The sequence below is a fragment of the Phalaenopsis equestris genome, unplaced genomic scaffold (assembly GCF_001263595.1).
Source record: "Phalaenopsis equestris unplaced genomic scaffold, ASM126359v1 Scaffold000326, whole genome shotgun sequence".
Classification (NCBI taxonomy): Eukaryota; Viridiplantae; Streptophyta; class Magnoliopsida; order Asparagales; family Orchidaceae; genus Phalaenopsis; species Phalaenopsis equestris.
Window position 1 is genome coordinate 575,573 of NW_018164768.1, and position 16,898 is coordinate 592,470.

At 33.7% G+C, this 16,898-nt stretch overlaps 4 protein-coding genes across 5 annotated transcripts in view; 2 read left to right on the forward strand and 2 right to left on the reverse strand.

Annotated features, from left to right (window-relative positions):
- Positions 1–535, forward strand: part of LOC110025723 (syntaxin-41-like) — a 12,901-nt gene extending 12,366 nt beyond the window's left edge. Inside the window, exons 7-8 of the mRNA XM_020726351.1 lie at positions 59–139; positions 304–535. Of these exons, the coding sequence (XP_020582010.1) occupies positions 59–139; positions 304–411 (189 nt within the window). The 3' untranslated portion in view covers positions 412–535. The remainder of the gene's footprint in view (positions 1–58; positions 140–303) is intronic.
- Positions 536–1,810: 1,275 nt separating this feature from the next.
- Positions 1,811–7,423, forward strand: LOC110025735 (integrator complex subunit 3). 2 transcript variants are annotated; one of them, XR_002294148.1, is made up of 2 exons: positions 1,811–1,950; positions 6,823–7,423. XR_002294148.1 is itself a non-coding variant. In XM_020726366.1 (2 exons), the coding sequence occupies exons 1-2, from the start codon at positions 2,135–2,137 to the stop codon at positions 6,883–6,885; spliced, it is 1,218 nt and encodes a 405-aa protein (XP_020582025.1). In that variant the 5' UTR covers positions 1,811–2,134; the 3' UTR covers positions 6,886–7,423. The 2 variants fall into 2 exon arrangements, 1 of the variants encoding a protein (XP_020582025.1); XM_020726366.1 differs by having other exon boundaries at positions 1,811–3,289.
- LOC110025736 lies at positions 4,143–11,032 on the reverse strand. Its single transcript, XM_020726367.1, has 5 exons — positions 10,898–11,032; positions 10,552–10,605; positions 10,291–10,360; positions 10,156–10,209; positions 4,143–4,429 (listed from the first exon to the last, which is right to left on the reverse strand). The coding sequence occupies exons 1-5, from the start codon at positions 10,973–10,975 to the stop codon at positions 4,362–4,364; spliced, it is 324 nt and encodes a 107-aa protein (XP_020582026.1). The 5' UTR covers positions 10,976–11,032; the 3' UTR covers positions 4,143–4,361.
- Positions 11,033–13,076: 2,044 nt separating this feature from the next.
- Positions 13,077–16,898, reverse strand: part of LOC110025741 (mechanosensitive ion channel protein 10-like) — a 5,831-nt gene continuing 2,009 nt past the window's right edge. The window contains 4 exon segments of the mRNA XM_020726373.1: positions 13,077–13,721; positions 14,720–14,922; positions 15,171–15,464; positions 15,629–15,752. Coding sequence (XP_020582032.1) covers positions 13,427–13,721; positions 14,720–14,922; positions 15,171–15,464; positions 15,629–15,752 — 916 coding nt within the window. The 3' untranslated portion in view covers positions 13,077–13,426.

Genomic DNA, 16,898 nt, shown 5'->3' on the forward strand with positions numbered 1-16,898 from the left:
TATATATATATATAAATAGCACCTCAGTCTAATCAATATTTACATTTTTCTTATATAGGGAACAATCATTGATCGCATTGATTATAACATTCAGAATGTTGCAACTTCAGTGGAAGATGGCTATAAACAATTACAAAGGGTGCTTTTCTCCTACTTTCTTCTCCTCTGTTTCTCTTCGCCATTATTTTCTTCTCAATTTACTAATTACTCTGAAACCCCACTCTGAAAATTTCTTATTCTTACATCTAATCTAATGAAAAAAACCAAACTTTTTAATTAATCATTTCTCAACCTTAATTGCAGGCAGAGAGAAGCCAAAGAGAAGGGGGAATGGTTATGTGTGTAACAGTCCTTGTTCTAATGTGTTTTGTCATGCTTATTCTTCTAATTCTGAAGCATATATTCTTCTAAATTTCACTATCCCAGCAGGAAAAAAAACACTATTAATTGCAATTTTAAATTTTATATCTATGATTGGTATTAAATGACTAGTTTTATTTTACATTCTTGACCTTGCTCTTACTGATTTTGTGAATAGGTTTATTTATTTTTGGAAGCCTTATCATTGTATCAATTGAATATTACTTTGCAATAAAATTTGTTTTTTCATGCCATGTAAACTAGAATCATCTTTATGCACATTTGTTAGCTTAATATATAGGAAAATTTACATGCATACCACTCAATTCCTATGTATTCACATATCTAACACATCAAATTCAATTTTTAGAAGTTTAAATGGTGGTATTTTTTGTCACATGAAGGATTTGGGTATGTGAAATGTTGAAGTTTAGGTGTTAGATATATAAATACATTGGATGATATGTATGTAAATGCCCCTTTTATTTATTTATTTATTTTCTACTAAAAGGCTAAAAAGAAATAGAATTAATAAAAGAGAGGTTTAATTATCTACTTTTTAATACTGTTTTCATTTTTAATTTTTTATAAAATTAAAAATTTGTATTAAATAAATTAAATTATATATATCCTGTACGCTTATATCATTTTTTTAATAATTGATTTATTCATTAATTTGCTCAAGTCTGGTATGATAATTGAGTAATTTTAAAATATTTTAAATTATAAATATATTTATCTTGTAAGTATTAAAAATGAGAAATATAAAACGAAATTCCTATAAATATGCCATTAAAAATGCAAGAGTAACATGATCTTAAATTCTTTTTCATGGTAAGCTGTTCTCCTGTAATTTTAATATATTTCAAATATTTAATATTCATATGATCTTTGCCATATGTTTTAAATAAAATAAAAATTATTAATAATTTAACATTAATTAATTATTAATTTAATAAATTAAGAATTACTGATAATTTTATTAAATAATTTAAAATATATAATACATTTTTATTTATTAATTAACTATTCAATTGCATAGAAATACAGCTAATTATAATTAATTTAATAATATTTAAATTAGTTATTAATTTTTAATCAATTAAATTAATAAATTTAACTTAATTAAAAAATAAATTACGACCGCATATCTGTCTCCCAGGTTTCGCCCAAACTCATCTCAGTCCAAACCCCTCGCTAATGGCACTCCTCCCCCGGTTTCTACAACGACGGGATCGTTTCGCCCAAACTCATCTCAGTCCAAAGAAAAATTATTCCATGCCGGACCGTAAATCACATGATTTACGGTCCTGATGTATTTCGGTGGGCCCCACCTAAAATTTTTTATTTTTTTTTTTAAAAACGGAAATAATCCTGACCGTAGATCACCGTAATCTACGGTCAGGATCGAACACCGCATGCAGAGATATATGCGGTGTCCGCACGCAATAATCTCCCCAGTCCAAACCCCTCGCTAATGGCACTCCTCTCCCGGTTTCTACAACGACGGGATCGCGGTTCACAGAGACCACCGAAACTTCCACCTTTCTCGTCCTTCCGCTCCGCTCCTACCAGAAACCATTGAGGAAGGTAAGCTTGTTCGCGCCGTTCTTCTTCTTCTTCGCTCGACCATGATCTACTAAATTCGAATGCTCGCTTCCATTATATGTCTTTCCATGTTAAAAGTGAACCGAAATAAGCATACCATAAGCCGACGAGTCAAAATTTTCGTTCCCACTGTGAAATCCTCGATCGATAAGGAGAAAAATCCTCAATGAGCACGACATCTAAGTTGCTCCGTGTGTGTTCCCTTGACGCCGAGAACCCTACCGATGCCTCCCTCAGAGAAGCCTTCTCCGCTCACCACGAGCGCCTCAAACCTCCATTTCCACTAACAATTCCTGCGCCATCAGAATATTCGCAGCTCAACCTCGCCCTGGTCTATGGCATCCTCACCGAACCCGGCTTCGCCAAAACCCACCTCACCCATCTCCACGCCCTCGTTACAGACGGATACAATCTCTTCACCACAACCCTAATCAATCTCTCCAATGAATCCTACACCAAGCTCCTCGAAACCCCAAGATCGCAGCTTCTCTGGATCTCTTCTATACTAGTTAAAGTCGCCGCCGTCAAAGTGGAAACCCTAATGATCTCTCTGCTTCGGCAGATCAAAGGCGGCGACTTTTCCGAGCCCAACCTCTGGCTCTGCGCCGAGCTCATCGGCATTTTAGTGCCTAACTGGGATTGGCTAGTGGAGGAGCCCTTGCTTATGAGAAGCTCATTGTTTGTGTTTCTTCGCTTACTAGCCGATCACTATAGGTTGGTTGGTAGAATAGATTTAGATAAATTGAAGAAATTGGAGATCGAATTCTGCATTCGTGTTTTGAGAGAGCATTTTGATTTATGTCTAGGCATTGGCAGAGATGTAATTCGGCTTCTGCAAGATTTGGTTTATATTCCAGAGTTTAAAGACATATGGAATGATTTTTTATCTGATCCGCTAAAATTTGGAGTTTCAGAGTTCATGGATATCTCATATCTTTATCGAACTAAAACTCCTCCACACTACTTGTTACTTAGGATTACCCCTGATATGGAGACTCAATTGAGATTTCTGCTTACTCGTGTAAAGTGGGGATGCCAGAAGAGATATCAGGCATGGTTTGCCAAGAAGCATTTTTGCACACCTGGGAGTGAGTCTCTTATTATAGATATCGTCAGGTTCATTTGTTGTGTCTATCATCCATCAAATGAAATCATTCAGTCAAATGTTATTTCTCGATGGGCGGTCATCGGTTGGCTGCTCAAATGCTGCAGGAAGAACTACTACTCGGCTAATCTGAAGCTTGCTTTGTTCTATGATTGGCTGTTCTTTGATGAGAAGGTTGATAATATCATGAATATTGAGCCTGCAATGCTTCTGATGGTGAATTCCATTAACCAATATATTGACATAACTCATACTTTGCTGGAGTTTTTGTTTCTGCTGGTTGATAATTATGATGTACAAAGGAGAGAACTGATTTTCAAGGGAGTTTCAATATCGTTCAGTGTATTGATCAGGAACGGAGTTGTTCATTCTTTGGAACCTCTAACATCCAGCAGCCAACTTTCACCAGTATTTAGGGAAAAGCTTGCTTCCATGATACCATATTTGAACCTTCAAGCTGCTAAAAGATAATTTAATATGTGTGAAAAACAGTAAAGATAGCTTCCACATCTTTAACATTGTCATAATTTGTTGAACTAATACAATCATATGAATTATATGTTTCAGGAAATTGTTATCAGAAGATGATTTCTATTGATAGTTTCAAATTGATTTTCGGGCAATAGCCTTAACTAGATTTTTTTCTTTATTAGATGCTTACATTGATTCTTGGTATTCTCTGTTAATCTTCAGCAAGTTGCTCTGAAGACATGATTTCATAAAAAATTGGAGAATCTATTCTTTTCTACCGATCACCATATACCTTAATATACACTGGATATTTGAACTTGTTCAAGTGCAAATTTGTCTTATGTTTTGCTGAAATTATATGAAAGTAGATACTTTGCTGTTAGATTTTGGTAATTTTTTTGTAAATAACTTTTTCATGCATTCAGAAACATGTTCTGATGATAACTGTAAGTTCTTTTCAGAGTTTGTTTGCTTTGTGCAAAATCTTCAATGTCATAATTTTGATTTCTGGTGGAACGTTTGTTAAAATGAGCCCGCTTAATTTTGGTGTTCTCCTATACGGTTTAGCAGCTGCAGGTTATGTTAGATCAAATAGAACTGACAGTGAGGTGAAATATATTACTTCTGTCTAAAAATAAAATACACGTAATCGGAAGACTGAGAGAACATCAGTTCTCTGTACATAAAGTCAATACAATTAAAAAAAAAAGAGGATAATAAGAAAGATAGGCACACAAGTTGTCAACCACCATATATTTAGTCAATGTTATCTTTCTCATCTTCATAACTCAAAAAAGGAGTCTAGAACTTGAAGCTTTCACTTTGTATGATCTCGACCAAATTTGAAGCAACGTCTGTAACTTTTAGTGTTGTCTGCTCCACTAACTACACAAATAAGGGTAAATTTTAGAAAAAAAACAAGATTTTATTCATTTCTACTAAGGCAGCGTAAGGGTTTAATTGAAATAATGATTAGACCGAAGCTAAAGAAGTGATTAAACTATCAAAACTAGCCCTTTCTTTTTTATGGAAGCCAAAGATGTAGACTCCAATCCCGCCAATTCTTGATACATATATATATTCCTACTGAAAGGAATTTTGAGTTGGATTCCCACTAATCCTTGGCAACAACATCAAAGGAATTGTTGCTTACATGATCTACATACATGCCACTGAATTCAGATGTATTTGCATATCTAACAACTAACCATCAACCACCATATATTTAATTTTTTAAAAGTTAAAATAGTGGTATTGTTGATGTGATATGAACAATTTGGGTGGTATAAATGTAAAGTGTAAAGTTTAGGTGTAAATTGGAATTAGGTGGTATTTACATAAATGTCCTCCAAAAAAATAATGCTGAAATTCACACCATGTGAAGTGTAATGAGAGAACCATCTTCAAGCTTGAATGAAACAGTTAGATAAAGTATAAAAAATTGAATAAGCAATATATGAATGTACTTGTCAGCAAGAGAGGGAGTAAGAGATAGAGAGAGAATATTTCACAATGCTAACTGAGAAGTATATATTTTCTATGGTGCAATTCCTAATAAAGCTCCCAATTCTACAAAGTTGTTCCGAAAAAAGGTATCTATCAGCTGAAGATAAAATAAAAGAAAGCATTTGAAAATCCAAATTTTGTCGGTCTGTCGGCCGTTAGGGGCTCGCACTTTGGTCTTTTGTTGTCATCTCAACTCTTCTGCTTGTGCGATCGGTGGTCGATGCCCTATGTTTATTTTCCTGGGACTCCATAAGGACTTCTTCGGCAACGATGTGGGCATTTGCTATTTTCAAGACCTCCACAAAGTTCCTTGGCCTGAGTAGGTTTAGGTCATACCTGAATTACTTGTTGTGGATCCCCTGCTTCAGGGCGGTCCGGACGATGAGGGACTCTATAATCAGCCGGTCTACGGGTTTTAGTTCGATCGACCAAAGCAACAGGCCTCATAGTGGTTGTTTCTGCCGAGATATGAGTGATCGGTCGGCCGGTTGAATTCGGCCAGCTTTTAGGGAGCTTCGATGGTTGGGGCCGTAGATAGGCCTATCGACTAGATTCGTTGATGGTGGATTTGGTTGGTCTGTTCATCTTTCAGATGACAGGTTTAGATCATACATCTTGAATTTAATGCCTCGATCGTCGAGCCATCATCTATAATCGTTTGATTGTTTTGGGATTTGTGTTAAAAATATTGGTGTGTACATATTGCAATCCGTGTGCTAATGTTTTATTGACTCTCTTTTAATTATTTTCTTTAAAGGGGTTTTGCAAGAACTATAAATATCCATCTTCTGTTTTGTGCAAGATACTCTCCACTTGTAATCTTTCATTTGATTTAGTGAATTCTCCTTTGCCTGTTGTTTTTCCCATCTTGGGTTTACCACGTAAAATAGGTGTGTTCTTACTTTTTGCTTATTTCATTATTTATTGCATTGATTTAATATCAAATTATAACAATCACAAAAGGTGTTGTCTGAACTCCGGAGAAAGAATATTCTCCGCTTGCTTGGTTTCAGATCCTTTTACTGGTTGCTTGAAGTAAAAAACACATTTTTGAAAAAGCTTAAATGTTAAGTATTATGAGGCTGTTTGTTATCCGATTTTAGATAGGATTTAAGAAAGATTTAGCTCTAACTCCTAAACAAACAAATTCTGGGGATTTTATTTCCCTGTATTTTGATAACTCCCATTTCTACTATATCATTGGGGATTTATTAAATATCACCATTCAAAAGGTTTAACTGATTTGCCGATCACTTAAATTCTAAGAAAACAGCTGAACAATTTATTAGAATTCAACAAGAATTAGCAGTTACCATGCCAAACAGTTTTCAAGTAGGATTTACAAGATTTACTAAATATTGCTTATAGTCAAATAGTCCGTCCCATTCATCATTGTTTGGTTTGGCATTGCTTTGAAGAACAAAGGTTCTTTTTAGGGAAATTTACATGCGTAGCACACAATTATTATGTATTTACACACCTGACACCTAAACTTTCATATTTACATACCTATCACTTTGGTGTGTTAAACATATGCATTGAAAGGTGGATTTCACTTTTAAAAAATGGTAATGGTGCTATTTTTTTATGTGATATTAAAGATTCAAGTGTTATATGTGCAAATGTGAAATTCTAGGTTTGTGATATGTATTTACATAAGAATTGTGTGCTATGCATGTAAATACCCCTTCTTTTTAATAAAAAAATAGAATATTACTGGTATTTAGCTCACACTTCTCTATTCTGATTGGCATTGGATACCATGAGCTCAGTGGGCTACTACTGTTCCTATTATGGGAAGAAGCTCGACCCTAAGCCGGCATGGTGCAGAGTAACCAATGGAAAGAAATGGTGGTGCTACAAGGGCGCCCACCCTGGATCGAAGTATTGCGAGCGGCATGTGCACTGTAATCGAAACCGTTCAAGAAAGTCTGTGGAATCCAAATCCAACTCAGAACCTCAATGTGAGTCACACATTCTTCATCTTCAACTATGACCTCTAATGTTAGCCTCTGGTAGTGGCAGCTTCCAGAACATCACCCTGCAATGCACCATTAGTGGTCGTTGTTTGAGTTCTTCTGGTTCTTCTCGGCTGCAACTGGATGCTAGACCTCATGAATCTATAAACTAAGAGAACAGTTCGTTTTCTCTTCTCAATAAATCATCATTTATATGGTGTTTATAATTTTGGTTTTCCTTCTAGAGTAAATACTTAGGATGGTGAATCTTATATGGTTGCTCATTGGAGGAAATAAATTTGATAAAATTAAGTTCTACATGTACATGTTTTCCTCTTGCAGTTCAAGAAAAATTAGAGAGCTCGATTGATTTTTGTTTGCATTAATTGTGACAACTTAACTATTTTGTGATTAATAAGAGAGGCACCTTCTATTATTGAAATTAATGCCATCACCTTATATAGATGCGTGTGTATATATGCATTATGTTTATATATATATATATATATATATATATATATATATATATGTGTATGAGAATTTTATATATATAGCACACAATTCTTATGTATTTACGTATCTCACACCTAAAACTTCACTGAACTTTGACAGTTACATTTATAACATTGTAGTGCTTTAAATCTGTAGATAAAGTGTAATCTAAATTTAAAAAATTAGTAATAATACTATTTTTGTTGTGATATTAAAGATTTAAGTGCTAATATGTCTGAATGATTTTCTCAATTTTTTATTTTCTTCTCTTCTCATGAATTTTCCCATCCAGGGTTATCCATATAAATCTGTGTTATTCTCCTTGCTTCTTTTTCGCATAAATTTCATAACACTAATTATTTAAACTAATTGATTTCATCAACGGACATCAAATTATATCTATCTTCAATTTAATTTAGGATAAAAGAAAAGAAAATAAATTTAATTTAAATTAATACTATAATTAAATGATAAATAGAATGATCATTTAAGAGATCATTAATAAAAAATCACTTTAATGTGAGATTTAAAATATCAATTTTTAAATATTTTTTGATAGTTTAAAGAATTATAATTGGATTTTAATATATTTTCGGCATATTTTTTAGTAATTATTTTTTAAACAAATTGGCTCACAAACCAACGAGCCGAGTAGGGGCTTGCTTGAGCTTGGCTTGTTAGCTCATTGAGCTCAATTCACGAGCCACTTATTGAGTCTAGCTCATGCCTATCAAAGTCTAATCCAAATAAGGTTAACACAATACGATATTGACTGATCAATAAACAAAAGACAATTTTAATCTCAAACCTCCCAAATATATTTCTGTAGCGGCTCATATATACAATCTAAACATGGTTACAATTCATAGAAATAATAGCTTTGAGAGTTACTTAGCACCATCAATACAACGTTTAACACAAATTAAAATTGGGGCATTTACATACATTCAACACAATTCTTATGCATTTACATATCTAACACAAACATTTAAATTTTCTTGCATACCACTCAAATCTTAAAAGTACTGCCAAAAGTATGATCTTTGTTATCTTTTTCAAAGTAAACTAAGCCTTTTCATGCGTGTTTCGGAAACCAATGTGTTATAAGTGTAAATATCAAAACTTTGGATGTTAGATGTGTAGCGTGCGGTGTCGAGACGAAATATTTTCTCATCATGATGTTATCATGAAGTCTTAAAGAAATAAAAGACTCCTCAGAAACTATGCCAATGGTCAATTGATGATAGAAAATCAACTCTAGGACATTATATTTTAGTCGCATTTATATACACACCACACAATTATTATGTATTTACAAATCTTACACATAAAATTTGATTTTTGCATTTACAACGCTCAAATCTTTCATATCACATATAAAATACCATTATTACTAACTACGAAAAAGTGGAATAGATGAGTGATATAAATATACAATATCTGGTCAAGGAAGGACTACCAGGTTGATCATATGGTCCATTGTTGACCATGTTGTGGTTAGGATGACCATATGGTCAATGGGTTGTTCATATAGTCCAATGTCAACCATGTTGATCAGGGTGGTCTGGTTGACCAAATAGTCCATTGTTCACCATATGGTGGTTCCGTTGATCATAGGGAAATGGATTGGTCATATATCTAAATATATACAAATTGTGCCATACATGTGTAAATCTTCTTATATTTTAATGGAATGCAATAAATTTGTTTTCTTACTAAAGCACAACATAAAATCATGACTCATTCTACATATAAAATTAAGCGAGTTAATACTCCATTCGAAGAAATTAATTTTACAATAATTGAGCCTACAATTCTCCATCACAACAATCATTCATTCATATAAATCCCCCAACAATCCTATATATTTGATGGAAGTGCCATTGATACCAAACATAGTTATTAGTATTTTATATGCGATATGAATGATTTGGGTGATATAAATGCAAAAAAAGTAAACTTTAGGTGTAAGATATGCAATTACATAAAAATTGTGGTACATATGTAAATGCCCCGAATAAATAATGCTCCTAGAAAAAAAAAACCACATTTTTAAGAGCATAAATTTTACATTTATTTTCCCTTAATTAAATAAATTCTCATCATCTTACATAATGTTATAATGGTGATAATTTTGATGTGATACGAAAGATTTGGGTGCTAGAATGCAAAAAGAGAAAAGTTCTGGTGCCAGATGCGTAAATACATAAGAATTGAGTGGTGTGTATGTAAATGTCCCCAATATATAACGCTCATAAAAAAAACCAAAAAATCAGTGTTTTAAGAGTGTAAAAATAATGCTTTTATTCTCCCTAAATCACACCAATTCTCATGCATTATGTTCTTCCCATCACATTCATCTTACACTATAAACACTATTCAACATTCAGGGGAAAAAAATCATCTAATTCTCTTACCTAATTCTGCTGCATCAAGCTTCTGTAACCGAGCCTTGCCTGCCACAAGTTTCTCTGGCCCCCAATATATAATGCTCATAAAAAAAACAAAAAAATCAGTGTTTTAAGAGTAAAAATAATGCTTTTATTCTCCCTAAATCACACCAATTCTCATGCATTATGTTCTTCCCATCACATTCATCTTACACTATAAACACTATTCAACATTCAGGGGAAAAAAATCATCTAATTCTCTTACCTAATTCTGCTGCATCAAGCTTCTGTAACCGAGCCTTGCCTGCCACAAGTTTCTCTGCCAATATGAACTAAGATATCAGAGGAAAAAAAAGTCAAGCCTGTAATCATACTGTAAATGGAGAAGTCATAAACATACTTTCCTCCAATGCTTTTGCATCCTCAATGCTCCTGCGGAAGTAAATATTGCCGATTTTGTGATATACAGCCTGAAAATAAGAATCCAGAGACCAGTTAGGAAACTGTTTCATGCCGAGACGAGGAGAGAACAGATGGGAAATTGGTAATCGACACTGTTAAATTTAAATTTGAAGAATCGGTTTTTGTGAATTTGTTTCCATAGTATACAATTATTCAAAAAAAGAAAAGAAAAAATTGAATTCTAGGGTTAGGAAATTACACGGGAGGCCGAGAGACTGTCTAGCTCCCCGATCGCAATCTCGTGATTCCTTATCTGGATTTAACCCCAAAAGAAAAGTTAAAATGGTTTCCGCCGAAAGAAAAAACTTGAAATAATAGACTGAAATTGCTTGCAATTCTTCGATTTAGTGCTGAAAGCGAATTTATCGGGGAAAAATCAGAGAAATTAGGGTTTGCGGCCGCGAAATTAACAGGAGAGAACAATAAAAGATATAAGTTAGGTGGTGAAATCCTTAACCTCTTTGAGAACTTCTGGAGAAAATTAGGGTTTTAACAGTTTAGGAGAGAACAATAAAAGATATAAGTTAGGTGGTGAAACCCTTAACCTCTTTGAGAACTTCTTTCCTAGAATTTTCATCTTGCGAAATCCCGGAGGAGGAAGAAGACCAAGAAGAGGAAGCCATGCTTGCCTTCTTCGATACCCGATTCGGCTTTACACAGACATCTCAAATATCATTATTAATAATTTTATTAAAAATGCAATTCCACTTTTTCGCGAATAATTTTATCACGCCAAACTATAAATATTTAGATGTTAGATATGTAAATACATAAAAAATAAATTTTGTGTATTAAATTCTCTTTTTCTACTTGTACAAAAAAAAATGTGGTTGCGAGGATCTTGGGGAGATCCAATGATCCAGAAGGGATGATTTAAGCCAAAGGGGGGTCCCACAGACAGAAGACTAGGAGTCCAACTTATGCGATCGGATTTGGCCGTCCAAGCCAAAGTTAAAGCTCGATCACGTCAGAAAAAGAATAGAAAAAATAACTGAACCATCTAAATTCAAATTAATCAAACAAAAGTAAGAGAGACGAGCTTCCAAGCTAAGCACTAAAAGAGAACTAACCAAGGGCGTCGACCTACCTTCCGATAGATACGAACCGAGAAAAGAATCCAGATCCTCACTATCATCAACTGTCTCACAGACACCCCATAGGCACCTCAGAATGGGTCAAGAATTGACAGTATAATAGAGTCTCATAATCACCCTATAGGCTCTCATTTCCGAGAAACGAGCTACTTTTCGGGTTATGGTTATTCATCGTTTGCCCAATAAACCTATTCTTGCCCTCCCAATAGAAGCTCCTCATCCAGAGATCGAGTGTCGAGAACCGGACTAAATTAACCGATCAGCAAAGCCTAATCAACTGAATCAGTCATGTCGACTCAAAGCTAATCTAGCTCAACTAACCGACAACGCCAGCTCAGCCTAGCCGACCGAATCGATCTTATCGAGCCGAAGCCATAATAGCCCAACCGATCGAGCCAAATAGCAACCGTGCGATGCTCATATACGTAAAATAACTAGAAATCATTTATAACTCTATATTAAAACGGGAGCAGAAATGTAATTTCGCTATATTGTAACCCCTTTCATATAAATAGAAATATCACTGTAATAGATATTCCTATGTTCATTATTATTAACTGTCATCTCTATCTCTCTCCCTCCTTTCTTTTGTTTTATTAATTCGCGCGGGCATATCAGAATTCAAACAATTCTCAATGCAATTAAATTATTTGATTAAGAATGTGTAATAAAAAAAATAGATTATGGTGAGCATATAATAAGATATTTAATATTATTGAAGAATAGTCTAATTTCATATAAAATACAGGACATATGTGTACACGTATACACTAAAATTATTAGCTCGAATAAAAAAAACAATAGGACGACTAAAGATGAGGGCTCAACAGTCAAGGTGGTGAATCCTCAAAGCGTGATTCGAACCGGCCATCCGAAGACCATCCGCTCGTTCAAGCCGACTGACAGACAACGTTGACAAATTCCATCTACCAATCTTATTTGCAGTAACAACGGCCTAAGACCACTCGCGGGATCACTTGACCGAAATGAATCCACCATTCCATATCAATAGGAGCGATCGACGCCCAACCAACCGATCCAAATCAGTCGGAGGCAGTCGACACTCGATCGGCCGAGTTTGCCAACTGAGCTCTACACATCAACCAGCTAACAGTCGTTAGCTCGCATTCAAATTGTAACACTAATCTAACATTAAATTAATATATACATAAATATAAATATAAATATATATATATATATATACATACATACATTATATTAAAATAGTTCTCCCCTTTTTATAACTGTATAAATGAGCTACTATAAATAGGAGATCTAACGATAAATGAAGACTTTCATAAAGTCATTAATCTTCATCTACTTAGCCAATAACTTTTAGGAAGATTTACACCTATACCACTCAATTCCTATGCATTTACAATCTAATATCTAAACTTCAATTTTTACATGCATTCCACTTTACATTTGCAGAAACAATTTGCATTTCACTTTTTAAAGATTAAAATGATGGTATTTTTAATGTGCACTAAAAATTTGGTGGGTATAGATGTTAAAATTAAAATTTAAGTGTTAGATATGTAAATTCATAGAAATTGAGAGCAATATATGTAAGTCCCCGAAAGAATGCATATCAATGATGCTTTATCACAGGCAGAAAGGATCATAGACATATAAAAATTCTGATATCATTTCCTCCTGCTTCTCATCACTCTTCATTCTTCATCAATTCACCTTCTGCAAACACAAAAAGGGGGCATTTGCATGCATGACATCCAATTCCCATGTATTTACATAGCCAACCCCTAAAGTTTATTTTTTTACAATTATTCCACACATATCATTGGTATCCCCAAAAATATACCACTGCGTTAACTTTTAAAGGGGGAAATACATGTTTTCATGCATAGCTAAGATGGTGCCATGCGCAAAAATTAAAATTTAGGTGTTAGATATGTAAATACATAGGAATTAAGTGGCAAGTAAATCTTCAAACAAAAAAAGAAACCAGCCTGTGATTAGTTACAGAAGAGAGGCTGCAGGAGGAGGAGGAGGAGGGGGGATTCTGGCGTTGGCGCCGAGGATCTGCGTGAGATGAACTTCTTGGGGGAGCAGATTGTATTTGATGTTTAGTGTTTCGAAGATTTTCTTCAGCTCGAAGATGAGCTCTGATCTTCTGCTGTTCCTTTCAGGGAAGTTTTGGTGATTCATTGTGTGCAGAACATTGAGGGCCATCTTCATCTTGTTCACGTTCTCAATCTCCTTCACTAAAACTGAGTGCTTTGGATCCCAGTTCTTCGGCTTGCTTTCCAGATACCTTCAAGAGTTGGTGCATCCAAATTAAGAATGTCAAACTTTTTTAATTATGTAGATGAGGATAAATGTGGAGCATTTACATATATACCAACCACACTATTGTTACACCCATGTGTATTTAACATTTCCGACACCCATGTCTACATACATCTCACCTCATTCCTATGTTTTTATATATCTAAAATCTAAACCTTACTTTTTACATTTATACCTCCCAAAATTTTCAAATCCCATCCAAAAATATCATTATTTTAACTTTTAAAAACTGAAATGCACGTTTTCATGCATGATAAAATGTCATGTATGTACAATAATTTAATATAATATTTCATGAGCTTAATTGTTTTTATATATCTAAAATCTAAACCTTACTTTTTACATTTATACCTCCCAAAATTTTCAAATCCCATCCAAAAATATCATTATTTTAACTTTTAAAAACTGAAATGTACATTTTCATGCATGATAAAATGTCATGTATGTACAATAATTTAATATAATATTTCATGAGCTTAATTGCAATAAATGCCAAAAAAATGTCAACTGACTTTTTGCAGGGTTATTTTAGTCCCATAGTCTATGATAAAATGTCATGTATGTAAAAGTAGTACAATAATTTAATATAATATTTCATGAGCTTAATTGCAATAAATGCCAAAAAAATGTCAACTGACTTTTTGCAGGGTTATTTTAGTCCCATAGTCTATAAAAATATCACTTTAATTTGAGATTCTCTTCATATGAGTTGAAATTAATCTGGCAATTTTATAAATTATGTGGCTAAAATGACTCATGTGAGACATCCGATTTATCAGGCGTGCGAACAACGGCGTGAATTGCATCACGCTGTGCGTTGAGCGGCATTGTGCAATATGTCCATCCGTCAACCACACGTCCGTCGTCCAAAAATAATATTTTTTCCGTCTAAACAGCGAGTAGACTATTTGGTCACTTCGCAAGCTAAGGTTTTTTAATAGATGTTAAGGCAGATATACTTACGCCTGGATTGACTTTCTTAAAGAGGTAATAGAGTCAACGGGGGTAGAAACGTCAATTTGGAATTCTATCGTATCACACATATGTGGGCTTCGGTAGAAATTACTGATGGGCTTTGTGAGCAGAACTGCATTTGGATAATAAATCTTCTCGTTATCATAGCGAAGGAAGACCGTGGTCAGGATGTTCATTTCCTCAACAATCATCTGCAGTGAATGAAGTTCAAAAACTTGTGATTATAATTTCATAATCTATGAAACAGTATGGAAGATTTACAATTATAACACTGAATTCTTATGTATTTACATGTCTAACACCTCAACTTTACTTTTTATATATATACCAACTTATCTGCGCATGAAAAAGGTGTGCTTTATTTTTTATAAAGTTAAAAAAAGTAAAACTCATGTGTTATATGGAAAAATTGAAGTTTTATTAGGTGTAGGAATTGAACCTGGACGCCATCGATGACGCAGCGATCGCCAACATCAAACGGATGCATGACAAAAACAAAGACGATAGATTCAAACAACGTCTTCCCTGCGTTCTGGAAGAAGAACCCCAGCAGCAGGAGCTGAGAAGTAATGGCGACAAAGACTTTGGTGGTCGCCACACCCATTACCAGCAGTGATACCACAACAATTATCACACTCACAACCGCACTCGCAAGCTTGTGCAGCTGCTGCACCGCCGTCTTCGTGTCGTTTAAAGAGTGAGCCAGCGATTTCCTCTCCCTGTAAGCTCTTACCTGCGCAACACAAATTTAAATTAGTCTAAATCTTTCTCCTTAGCATGCAAAACATAAATTTACATGATGAAATTTAGTTTTACATAAATTTTTAATAATGTGGGACTAAAGTAGAACAATATTTTAGATTTTTGCCCTTTTAGAAACTGAATTTAGTTGCTGACCACCCAATTCCTGAATGCAGATTTCTTAATCCTTCCAGTATCGAGGGCGCCTTCAAACAATGGAAAGATGGTCTGCACCTCCTCCTCAGTCAGAAATCTCCTCAAATCATCCTCATCTATGTACCTGAATCACACAACCATGTTTCAAGTCAAGCATTATTACAAGACATACCGCCCAGTTCTTATATATTTTCATATCTAACAGCTAAATTTTATTTTTTATAATTATACCACCCAAATCTTTCATACCACTTAAATATCACCGTTTTAATTTTAGAAAGGGAAATACAGACAGGAGGTGATAGTCCACCCTGAAATTTGTGATTTTTTTTTTATATAATTAATGTAATTTAACAATTTAGTAATTTTACCCATCCTCTATATATTATTTTATCCAAAAATTAAAAAAAAAATCAATATTTGGTGAATTTGCCCACCCAAAAATATTAGACAAATATAATGCAATGTTTGCATTAAATAAAAGAGATTTATATGCATAGCACCTACTTTTTGTGTATTTATATATCTAAAATCAAAACTTCACTTTTTATATTTATACCACCCAGATCTAACATCAACTCAAACATAGTAAATATCATTTTTTTTTTACTTTTAAAAAGTGAAATACAACTCTTCATGGCATGCATGAATAAGTTGAAGTTTAGGTGTTGGATATGTAAATACATAGGAATTTAATGGTATTTATGTAAATCTTCCTAAATGAAAACCTGTTAAACGTGCTTCATACTGCCTGATCCCCTTTCAGTCTTACTTTATTTTAGAAAAATAATTGAGTCTTTGACTATGTACCAGTAAGATGACTGTTCCTAATTTTTGTGTCCAGACTAGATTTTTTTTTCTAAGCTTTAAATGCATGCCACACAATTATTTTATATTTATGTAAACTTTAATGTTTACATTTATAGCATTTATATATAAAAATATTTATTTCAGTTTTAAAATTTCAGAAAATTTACATACATTTGATTTTAATTTTATAATATAAATATTCAATTTTTCAGTTGCGGATGGATTTTAATATTTATTAAGCTAAAAGACCCAAAAAATCGAATAATTAAAGATTAAAAAATTGAATTGACTTAGAATGAAAAAAATTGAGCATATAATAAACCAATTTGGATTCATTTACTTCTAACTCATATGCGAGTAGTAGTCAACTTGAGCTCAACTAAATAAGTGGCTTTTGAATGGAATTAGGGCTGTCAATTTGGCTCATTGTTCGTGAACAGCTCGTGTTCGGCTCATTCGT

Bases quoted from the DNA above. Each gene is read 5' to 3' on its own strand.
- LOC110025735 (XM_020726366.1), top strand. From the start codon at position 2,135: ATGAGCACGACATCTAAGTTGCTCCGTGTGTGTTCCCTTGACGCCGAG. The intron at 3,290-6,822 runs GTGAATTCCATT...CCATGAGCTCAG, and splicing joins AGCCTGCAATGCTTCTGATG to TGGGCTACTACTGTTCCTAT.
- LOC110025736 (XM_020726367.1), bottom strand. From the start codon at position 10,975: ATGGCTTCCTCTTCTTGGTCTTCTTCCTCCTCCGGGATTTCGCAAGAT. The intron at 10,606-10,897 runs GTTAAGGGTTTC...GGTTAAATCCAG, and splicing joins GGAAAGAAGTTCTCAAAGAG to ATAAGGAATCACGAGATTGC. The intron at 10,210-10,290 runs GTATGTTTATGA...TCATATTGGCAG, and splicing joins TGCAAAAGCATTGGAGGAAA to AGAAACTTGTGGCAGGCAAG.